We start from the raw sequence: 12428 nt of genomic DNA on the forward strand, positions 1-12428 counted from the left end.
GTTTGTCCATGATTTCTTGCGGTTGAATCACCAAACTACCTTATTGTTATTATGAAAACGAAACGAAACTGTCGGTCATTTGGAAATTCCCATTGACGTACCGTATATATATTGCGTTAAAAACATCCGTAAAAAATTGCTGCGCAAAACAATAGCAAAGACATTGACTCCTCTCTATGGAGTATCATTTTAGTAAGACAGAGAGCGTCTATACTCTATACAGGACGTTTATTGCGGATATGGATGTATAAATAGATGACGTTTCATCAATAGAAGTATTTTGATGCGCACGTATAATGTAGGTGAGGAACCCGCACCGTAGAAATGACTCGTAGAAAAGACCACGCGAACGATCAGACAGCGGTAATATTAGCTGCGTGCCGAAAACACGCCATGGATGACTGCTCTAAAATTGCTCTATCATGCGATAAAGACTGCCAGTGTCACTTAGTTGCCAAACAATTTACCAATAACGTACTAACAACATTAGAACAGATTAAAGGTACAGATTGAACAGATCAACCTTTTTGTATTCTAGGTAGCTTGTTATTTGAAACTTGTATTTGTATCACGAGCATAATTAAAAATGTGATCTGTTATTTTATGATTGTGACAATACTATAGTAATATAGCCCTCTAGATGTTGTGGCTAAATTAATCTACCAAATAAGAAAACGTGTAAAATTCGAACAAGTATACTGAAAGCAATGATATACAGCCCCCCTGGGGGCTCTATATCATTGCTGAAAGGTAGACTTCAAATTTACACTGGCTTAAACTGTGCTGTACTCAGCTGAAGTATATACAAATGCTCACTTTATTTTGCATTGGTATATAACTGATAACACTTTTTGGTGTTTGGCTCCTGGTTAAATAAATAATATCCTCAAACCTTCAGACTATATGTTAACGACACTGAAAAAATTGGTGAACAGTACAATGTTCTACAGTCCCATTCTTTATTTGTTTAGTCAACCCAACAATTGCATGAGTTTATTCTACTGAAGTTCAACATTCACTATGGCTATCAATTTCTCTAAGTAGTAATCAACTGAAGGGACTAGCTTTTTCAAAACTTGAAACTTAGCTAAAATATTCCTGGTTCAGAGTCTCCATGATTTAAAATGTTTTTCAATGAGCAACCATTTGAGTTAACTTAAAATCTTCTCATTTATATTTGATTTATTTGATGAGCTGTTGAATCATATTTCTTGTTATAAAAAGTGGCACTTTTGTTTAGATATGATACATAGATTAGTTTTTCACAACGCTCGCCTAACATTGCAATGATGAGGGTTTTATCTCCATTAGTTATTTAACAGAAAGGATACTGTCATAATCACACGTGCTGCTGCCCGTGGTGAACCAACATCAATATATGCCGTGACTCGCCTCTTTCATAACAGTTTCTTACCCAAAACCGTTAGAGACTTAAGACTTAAATCTCAAACTGAAACATAACGCAGCCTAATGCTGGAATCTAGGTGAACCAAAGTCTTAACCAAATTTTTACTTCTAAGGCACTTTCTCAATTACAAGTGTACTATTACTATCGAGTAAGTATCGAGTAAGACCTTGTGGTTTTCATTGTTTGAGTTTATTACGAATGCTCTTACCTGAGTAAAAAGGTGTAACCACTTCCAACAATTTAGCACATGCATATATTTAAATGTTGAGAATAGTAACTTAAGATTTATTTGAACTTAGAATTAATAAACAATTATTGTAGATTTTGACTAGGATATGTTTTATGGCACAATTTTTAGGAATATGGTCTATTATATACATGTAGTTTATTGAAATGCATAAAAATAAGATTTTCATGTTAAACTTATTATTATTATTATATTTATATTATTATATTATATATATATTATATATAATATATATATAATATATATATATATTATAATATATATATATATATTATAATATATATATATATATAATATATATATATTATATTATATATATTATATATTATTATTATATTATTATTATTATTATTATTGTACAATTCAAAGAAGATTTCATCAGTACTGGTTCTAGCCCAAATTGCACAGAAAACTCTAGGCATTGCTTCATATTTGTATGAAAGACCTATTGAAAAACAAGGGTGTTTAGCTGTTTTTACAATATCAGTACTCAAACAGGCCAGATGAATCATATTTCGAAAACCTGTGTGAAGATAACTAAAGAAATATTGCAGCTTGGATCAATGCATGCTTATGGAAATGCAACTTTGCATCAGCTGTTCTACTACATACTGCATAATATGGTGGTTTCTGTTTTATGAGAGTCAAAGTTCTATTGCATAATTCACGTCGATGGACTATAAACAAAAACAAAAAAAGGATTATGGGTAAACAAGGCTTACGTAACAATATGTTGTTCAAACTAGAGTTGTCTTCTCTTGTATTTTGTATGTAACTTCTATCATTCAGTTCAATGCCACAAACATACCGGTATCCAACACATTTTTAGCAATGTTATGAATAGGTCTATAATTCTATTTAGCTACTGTAATCATTGAATATGAATACACGATGTAAAAATTTGTCTCGAGGTGTAGAGTAATTGCCAACATGTCACTCAAAATTTCTTAAAATCAGTTTTGCAATTGAAAACACTGGTAGAAATAAGAAATAAAGCCTAGAAATAATAGAGAATATGTAAGTTAATTTAAACTACCGGTATTTGAATTGTAAGTTAAAGTTACGTCACATATTACAATTACTTTATTACCAAACTTATGCAATGTGGACCTTATACTCCGATGTTTATATGGTAAAGCAACAAACTTTCTTACTGATTTTTTTTATTAATTTAGCCTTTTTATATACATAATGGTTTGAAAAAGCAGCTACATACACTGTATTAATCGAAGTGCCTGTTAGCAGATAAAAACAGAATACGTATTTTATTTTAGTCAGGAGTAATTTTTGTGTATAATGAGTTACGAGTTGAATTTCGTGCGATGCAATCTTTTTCCCAACTTCTAATTGTGGCTTTGGACAGACGGGTGAACACGCCTTTTATTATAGTAAAAATTTGCATGACCAGTGATACGGACCAATGACATCTATAAATTGTTGGTGTTGTTTTTATATAACGATCTATCTACTCAGCCTTAGTTTAAGATAGTCGAATATTCTTGAAATACACATGTCCAACTATCATAATTTACAATTATTGGGGCATTGTGATCAATCCTGATTTTTTAAGTACATGTTGCTGAGGAGTTAAGGTTTATTGCTAGCCGCTGTTTGTCATTACCAGCAATGTTATATCAATATTATATGATTTATATATTATATCAATATTATATGATTTATATATTATATCAATATTATATGATTTATATGTTATATCAATATTTTATGATTTATATATTATATCAATATTATATGATTTATATATTATATCAATATTATATGATTTGTATGTTATATCAATATTATATGATTTATATATTATATCAATACTATATGATTTATATGTTATATCAACATTATATGATTTATATGTTATATCAATATTATATGATTTATATATTGTATCAATATTATGTGATTTATATATTATAGCAATATTATATGATTTATATATATCAATATTATATGATTTATATGTTATATCAATACTGCAATAGGTCAAAGTCAGCAAAGTTCTTTACTACATAGCTTCTAGTTTTGTTATCAAATTTGATTAAATATTACAAAAGCAATATATGCACAATCTCCTCACTTTTAGCTATTCTAGAAATGTGACAACAGCTCTCCCTATATTTTGCCCTACATGTATTTCTCATATGAAGTTTTGCTTAAGCAAATGTATAATTGGGAGCCAGTAGTCAGTAGCTGCTGAATGAACCATCGCATGAAGAGATGTGCATTAAAATTTGATTTTGACACACAAATGAAAAAAATATGAACAAGTGAAACTGTTGCTTGTATCTCACCTTTTTCCTTGTTTATTTATTAGATGCATGACAGTAGTGACAACTCCTGATTACATTTAAGTTCATGATATTGCTGGTAGGCATGTAGAGGTTGCAGAATATTTTTACTCATTCGGTGTAACCAGCAAAATGGATTTTCTCCAAAATTAAACATTAAAATATGCTTTTGCAGACTTTAACAATGATCTGAAAAGCAGCAAATTACAGCTTTTGCTGAACAAGGATATTTTCAGTTTTTAGGTAAATTTTTCTCTCTTAGCTGTGTTGTTTTGAATCTTTTAATGCATTTCTAAGTATGTAATAGTTATGTATTTACCAAGTTTTAGCTTCACTAATTAAAAGCCTCCCAATTATTGTTGTACCAATATACCTGGGCAGTGAATAAAACTTAAGGAGTAAGAGAGATATGTTCCACAGTATAAAATTTTGACCGTGCCTCAAATTTTTGTAAAACCCATAAATACCATATTGAAGGACGATTACTTACATGTAAGAGTGACTTCTGAAGCTCGCAGTCTGATGGAAAACATCAAGTGAGACCATCCATGCATTTACTGATGTTTTCATGCACTTGAAAATAACTAGCTAAATGTTACACTACTATTAAATGCACCCGTTACCTTTATGCCATGTTTCTCAACGACTCTACTTTTTACTGAACTTGTATTCACTGTCTTCTGTGCTACTCTGTATCATCTATGCTTGCTGGAACAATCACTTTAGGAGATGGCAAAACAAAATTATGGCTTAGAATTATGTAGGCTATAGGCGAAAAATTTAACACGTACATAAATGGTCCACTTGTAAACGGCAAGAATAATACTATTAGAAAGCTGCGGTTCTTCAAACTGGTATACTGTGTGTTTTGGAATCCGATGAGCGCAATAAACCTTAATAATCGCACATGTTAGTTTTCTATTTTTTTTATAATCCTGCGCTTCCTAGATGCTTACCATGTCTAATGATTCCTATTCATTGCTTGTAGGAGAAACGGCGTGGAAAATAGAGATAAAAAACTTCTCAAGATTAATTTACTGGGATAAACATAGTAAGTATTTGTACTATGAGTTAGTTTAGCTTTCAGGTTAAACCAAGTAGTTTTTACCTCAAGTTGAAGCGAATACATCCGTGTACTTGCTTTACAGGCAATCTTCTGGCTCTGTTACATAAGGAGGTTTCCAAGCTATCTGTCATGTACACCACACCTCCTCTTCCAAAATGTGCTGATGAAAAGTCCTTGTTTGATGGCATCACTCAATGCCTGCTAGCAATGATCTCTAGTCTGTATCACCTGCCTCAAGAACAAGGTTTGACTATAAGAAGCTGTTTTGTTTAGACAGTCAGCAGGAGCCGTAGTCCATTCTTGTAGGGATTATTTCTAAACCACTTTGTGTGTGTGTGCGTGCGTGTGTGCGAGTGATTTATTTCATCAAATATAACATATAGTATATATAATATAATAATATATAATATAATATATAGTACATACAATTGCATACAAGAAAACAAAGAAAAGTTTCAAACAATTGTATATCAAGAATCAAACAAAAGTAGATTTATTTGTAGTCTATTTGTACATGATCCTAATAGACTGTTTTTTTCTTACCTTGGTTCATTCAATTTTAAACATTTAGAATTGTGAGCAAATGCTACATATATCCCTTCTCCCACAACATGTCAATAGGATCTTGCTATCATATTTTATTGAGGGATAGAATTACTTTCATTGTGTTCCCTGTTTATAGTGCCACTTTGGTTAAAGACTTGATTTTCACCTTTGCTATCACTCTGTCTCTCTTTACTTTTTTCACTCCCTCTCCTCCCCATCCTTTCTCACTCCCTCTCTTTCCCCATCCTTTCTCACTCCCTCTCTTTCCCCATCCTTTCTCACTCCCTGTCTTCCTCCATCCCTTTCTTCTTCCCTTCTTTCTCTCTCCCTCTTTCTCTCTCCCTCTTTTCTACTGTAGTATACACTTGAGTGTGTCTAATTTGCGACCTGCCTTGTATATTGCGTGCCTTTGATGTCGCTGTGTACACAGAGAGATATACGCATGTATAGCTTATGTTCTTATAGACTAAAGAGAGCTCACTAAAGATATACAGACTCGTTGCAAAAAAGTGCTCAGGTTTATGCTAACTTTGGTGTATATTTTTGGTTACATATGTATATTGTTTCACGCATCATTTCACATTTCATTTTTTTTCCAAAAAATATTTTATTATTTTATAGAGCAATTACCATGCTTATCTCTAGTGCTCCCTGAATATAGAGCTTTCTTCTTTATGAGCAACTTGATTCAGCTGATATATTTAGATGTCATTTGAATACTTTTCTATACGCACTTTCATATACTGCTGTACTGTTCAGGCTGTCAGAATAAGCAATGGCATTTAAGTAGCTTCTATCTTAATACAGAGTATTGGTGTTATCTTTTCATTTGCATAAAAGAACCAATAGCTCGAATATTATAGAAATTTAATGAATATCTTTACAGACTGCGTTATGATTAAGTTGTCTCGCCATAGACCTATTAACTATACTGTATAGTTAATAGGTCTATGTGTCTCGCACTGAAAATGTACCCTGTGATATTAACTGCCTATCTCCATTCCTTGTTGCTGCTCTAGCTACTCAACCATGGTATTTGGTAGTCATGCTAGGCGCACCGTGATAGCACTATTCTACTTCATGTACTTGATCTCACACAGGTCAAACACTCTTCAAGCAATGGTACAAGTACAACATCTCTCTTCTTTCCGCTCTCCATGAGTTCTCTGTCAGCCTCTGGAACTCACAAAAGTAAGCCTTGAGTAACTTTCGTTTAAGCCTTGAGATCATCTAGCCATCAATGTCTAGTGTTTCATGCTAGTTATTCCGCAGACTAGAGCAATAAAGCCTCTGTTCTAGGTCTAAACATTGCTGAATGGAACCTGTTGTAGTGTGGCCCAGTGTACTGGAGCTGTCTGGGAATTGTGTGCCTCTGGCAAAAATCTGCCCAAAGACAATAAAGAAAGTCTCATTGTTTACCAGAAGCAAGAGTTAGCTCTTGTTGACGATGCCTACACTGAACTTGAAATGGTAGGCATAACGAAGTGGGTGCATAGCGGCTTACAACTTGATTGATTGGACAGCAGTATTTTCGTACCAAAGGCCATCTCAGACGAAAAATGTTTTGGATGATGGTTGTATCTGTTCTAATATCTTTAGCAAAGGCTTGTTGAAGTCAATATTCCTGACAAAGCGACGTGATGATGTAATGATCATTCTGTTCATAATCTTCCCAATCAACATTGAAGGCTGTTTAAATTCTGTTCTGACTTAAAAGGTCAGGTGTTATAGGATAAGTGTCAGATGGCAGTTACACACATGAAAACTGTATTACTTGTGTGTGTAACTGCAGGCCAAGAACACCTATGAGAGCGGACGGACTGAGGCTGAGAGCATGTCTAACTATGATTTGTCTGTTCTTGTGGCAGGCTTTGGTCTCGTCAAGACTGCTAAGCTACTGATAACAAAGAGTCTGAAGAGCATTAAGGTAATATTCCTTTAGCCTTCCCCTCCTCTCCTGCCTCCCTCTCTTACTCTCTTTGGTTTAGACAGGTGCCACCAAATCACGAGTTTGATTGTTTGTTATGGAGTGAAATTGTCACTCTACTTCTCTATCAATGTATATGAAAATGTTCTCGTTTGCAAATAAAACAAAATTTAACAGAAAAGGCCCTACTTTCTTGAGGTGGCTGCATTTTCTACGCTTTTTAATAAATTGTCGTTTGCAAATGCAAGTTTTGATCTATTTTTCCTCGATTGTACGATTATTTGCTAAGAATTCCTGTTAGGCAACTAATTGCAATATTTGTTGTTTCAACAGAGAAACCTGCACATCAGCAGGTTTGGTTCGTTTATGGCCACTCTTTGAGTGCCGCTCATGAACGGCTATAGTTTAGTCTATTATATCACTAGGAGCAGCCATGGATCAGTAGGACACGATTTTGATCAGTAGGTCGGGGGTTTGGGTCACACAAGGACCATTGGTGGTTTTGGGAAGGGCATTCAATTACGGTTGCTCCTGTACCACATCCGTCAAAAACCTGTTAACCCTGTTCAGAAAGCATCAGTGGCTTTCACCTGGTGGTCTCATTCAGATGAGACTATATAATATGTGAGTTTCATCATGTGGTCAGAGTTCAGGTTAATCTGAAGCAATATGTTGGATGTTGGCCACCAGTTACAGATACACTATCGATTGTTTACTATGTCCTTCTTATTGGAAAGTTGATTCTCCATATCGGCTTATTTTCATTGTCAAAGGCTTGGTACAAGCATTGTAACTTTCTCTCGATGGAGGTTTATGTTGCCTTACCACTTCATTGTTTTATAATATTAGTTTCAGCGAAGCATTAGTGTTCTTGTTGTGTCGGGTGTGTATCGAGTACGTGTTATTACATTTCTTGAGCTGTATGATTGTAGAATAATGGACATGCAGACACTGTTACACAGATCACTGACTATGATGTATTTTATCAGCAATTATCATCAACAAGTGAACTTGTTGATGACTTTGCTGCCTCTCTCTACCCTCCGTCTCACAAGCCTGAAGTCAAAAGCAGTGCCACTTCTCTCACTGATCATCTCTCATGCTTCTTGGAGACATTCAGGTGCGGTGCCATTTCTCATCTACTGGCTCTCTTTGTTTGGTGGCTCTATGTTTGGTTGGCTTATGATCAGTTATATACAATCACGCAAGTTTTTATGTAAATTGCATATCGTCAAACTAGCTAAAAGCTTGCAGAATACTTGTAAGTTTACTAATTGTGTGACAATCCATGTCTGCATATATGTACGTGAATTTGCCTATTATGGATAGGAAATAATTAACAAAAAGTTGCTTGTTTGAACAGTTTTATGTATACTTACATGCAGATACTAATTTACATTTCATTGATCATGTGCTGACCCTATAGGGGTTATTTACGGTTATTTTATTTGTTTTAATCGTGATAAAATATTACGTGAAATGATATTAATTGTTAGTCCATAATAATAACATTTGTGTATAAAATGGAAGGATAACTTAGGGTACAAAACAATTGCATGGACTTTATTAGTTGAGTTTATCCTTGAAAAATTAGGACAATGCTGACAGAGTAGCTAAGCAGATAAATGTTGCATATATGTTTACAAATGCATTAATGCTATAACTGGAATTCAACTACCAACCAACTATTTAACTACCGACTATATATATTCATTGTCTATATATTTTAATCTCAAAGTTTGTCATCTGTTTGTGTGTGTGTGTGTGTATGTCCTTCGGTATATCCGGCAATAACTATTAAAATTTTGGAATTAAAAGCTCACATTTTGCTGTATTTGAGCAATCCAATTGCCTAACCATTGAGTCTATGAAGGCTCTTACAATTCATAGCTCTTACTATATATACTGTATACACCCTTTTCTTGATTGCACGCGCTAAATGACGTATTAATTGAAACTCTATTAACTCTATGAAACGCGATGTTTTTTCGTGAACTCATATTTCCGGTTTTTTTATCGGGATCTAGGCTTTTCACGCGGACAATTGTATTATCTCGAGTAGGAATAGCCTCTACATTCTCTCCCTCCGTTCAGTCAGACAAAGTCAGTCCGATATCCCCTTTTTACATTTGTACCAGTATTGAAAGGTACCAGTATTTAACTTTCAAACTTCCTATCATGAGAAAAGTGATTTGTGCAGTTTAAAAAATTAAAAAACAAAATAAAACGACGATAAAAGTGTTTGAATGTAAATGTGAAATAATTAGCAAGTAATATCTAAATTAAATCTGTTTTGCTACGATTACAACAAAACTGAGAAAACAAAATAAAAATCTTGAATATGTTGAATTAATAATAACAATTAGTGCATAGAAGTGTGTGTATACAAAGGTTACTGTTGCAGCAGAAGCTGTACATCAAAACTTTGAATACGACGATACTGGTACCTCTTGATAATGGTACAAATGTAAAAAATATATATTGAACTGTTTTTGTCTGGTACTTTGTCTGACCGAACGGAGAAAAAAAATATTTCCGTTTAGCAATCAAAGCTTACGAAAAACCGGAAATAGAAAAGTGTAACCCACATTTGAAATGGAAACGGCGCATTTAGAAATTACTAATTAAAAAAAAAGTAATGGTAGCAAAAATTTAGTTTTTCAACAATTTCAAAAAATAACAAATGCAAAAAGAAGTATTAGGTAATAATCAAAAGTACACATTTGGCATGCACTTTTGCACCTTATGCGTGTGCATACGGTATACACTATATGATAATTGCAACCCAGGTATAAGGTCTGTATAGCTCAGCGGTTAAGCGCGTGGGTTGGAAGATTGTGGTTGTAATCACGGTCAGTTTAAATACAGCAATCAGTGAGCTTTTAATCCAAGATTTTAATAGTTGTAGCTGGACATACACAGGCACACAAACTTTGAGAAATTTATATATATATATATATATATATATAGATACATGTATATAGCTATAGATAAGTAGTCAGGCCTAATGCTCACCGCACTCTAAGCTCTGATAAGTACATTGTGTTATAGATAACTAGAGTGTTGAAATAGGTTAAAGTTGCTTATCCTTTTCTTCTCCATTCTTTAAATGACCACCAGTCACCTGAAGAGTGCAGAATATGGAGTTGGAGACACCCATAAGCACACACACAACAACAGCACAAAAAAGAGTATTATTGTTTTGTTTTATTTATTGTTTTGTTTTTTTATTTTAGGCAGAGTCATTTTTGCATTGAAACAGATGGAACATGGACAACTGTGTTTGAAAATGCTGTCAAACACAATCATGATAAAGTCAGCCAATTGGTTACTTGATGCTTGGTGCAAAGTCTACGCTTTGAATTCCTTTTGCTAGCATGGTCTATCTGCTTATTGCAGACATGGAAATAAATATTCTATGTATGCATTCTATGTAATGCATTCATCAAAGTTCAGTACTATCCCAAGATGAGCAGCCATTCTTCGTTATTATACAGTTTATTGATGCCTTAGTTGAAAAGGTTTATTTGATCAACTGAAATACATATTCCCTTTCTAAGAACTGTTTTTTAGCAACTCTTTTTAGCAATCTTTAGAAATGCAATATTTTATAAAAGTTCTATGAACTTAAATATAAATTTAAATACATTTGCTTATGCATTTCTGACTTTCTACTAGTGATAGGAGATAACTCGTAGTGGCTCACTTAGCCATTCAGTTTTGTTGAATGGTTCACTTAACCATTTAGTTCTAATGATCCCTGGCTACTATTTTGAAAGTTTTATCTTGCTCATACGCAACACAGACTGGGAGTTAAATAGCAGCAGATGCTGGTATGCAGTCATATAAAGCGGAAAATTGAGAATCATATGCGGATAATGCACGATGATTGTAAATTAAGGTAATTAACTTCATTGCGTTTCTGTTGTTGTGAGAGCCGACGAAAAGTTTTTAAACCACAAAAGTGAAAAGTTGTAAAACTGATCTAACGATTTCACCTCCCATGTTGGAAGCACTCATCTAAATCAACATTTATTTGACATATAATAAGATAAGTGGAAAATGATTAAGAATCACTAAATATTGTGTTGGTTCTTGCGACCAACACGTAGAGGCGACTAGGTCGGCTTACTCTACCGGTCAACATTCACCCTTCACAGGAGGTTGTGTGCTGGTTCCCCGTGACCAACACGTAGAGGCGACTAGGTCGGCTTACTCTACCGGTCAACATTAACCACTTCACCCAAGGGATTGCACAAAAGGGGTTTTATACTAGGTCGACAGGGTCGACGAGGTCGACAGTGTTTTTATGAGTCTATTCCAACAGCACAGTCCATAGACCAAGTCTTTGGAGATAGCTATATGCCGTGGTGATCCTTGTATTGCTTAAGGTAGCAGAAGGAGTATGATTCAATTGCAATGAATGTATTGAATGAATACAAAGGGCCGAGACCCTATCTTATGTACATGAAATTATGCAAATTAGATATAATTAAGCCAGCCTCCCTTAGGGGCGTGGCTAACAAAAAGAAAGAGAACATAACCCTTGTTAGAAAATATCTTAACTGTACAAGAGAGGGTGGAAGTTTTGTTTTCCACCACAATATTCCAAGTTGCTTTGTTAAAATATATCACTCTTTGTATATTAAGACTGTTGTTACATATTTTTTCACAGAAGGTGCATTTAAAATTTTCAATAATCATTTCACAATTATATTATTTACTTTATTAAACAAAGTAAATAATATAATTTAAACAAAAATTTTAGTCGATAAACTATTAAACAAAACGAACATTTACAGACTTGTTGAAAAATTGTAATATGTCAAACACTTATCAGATGTTTAATCTAACTCAGATTTAACATGTACCGTGCTAGGGCACGAATAAAATATTTAGAGAATTTATTCAGTGTTCCTACTCTCAACGGC

At 33.8% G+C, this 12428-nt stretch overlaps 1 protein-coding gene across 1 annotated transcript; it reads left to right on the forward strand.

Moving 5' to 3' along the window:
- The first annotated feature begins 344 nt into the window (after positions 1-344).
- LOC137391573 (cyclin-D1-binding protein 1 homolog) lies at positions 345-11135 on the forward strand. Its single transcript, XM_068078087.1, has 8 exons — positions 345-502; positions 4947-5009; positions 5107-5268; positions 6671-6761; positions 6902-7040; positions 7363-7497; positions 8430-8617; positions 10734-11135. The coding sequence occupies exons 1-8, from the start codon at positions 394-396 to the stop codon at positions 10831-10833; spliced, it is 987 nt and encodes a 328-aa protein (XP_067934188.1). The 5' UTR covers positions 345-393; the 3' UTR covers positions 10834-11135.
- Positions 11136-12428: the final 1293 nt, after the last annotated feature.

The sequence above is a fragment of the Watersipora subatra genome, chromosome 3 (genome assembly GCF_963576615.1).
Source record: "Watersipora subatra chromosome 3, tzWatSuba1.1, whole genome shotgun sequence".
Taxonomy (NCBI): Eukaryota; Metazoa; Bryozoa; class Gymnolaemata; order Cheilostomatida; family Watersiporidae; genus Watersipora; species Watersipora subatra.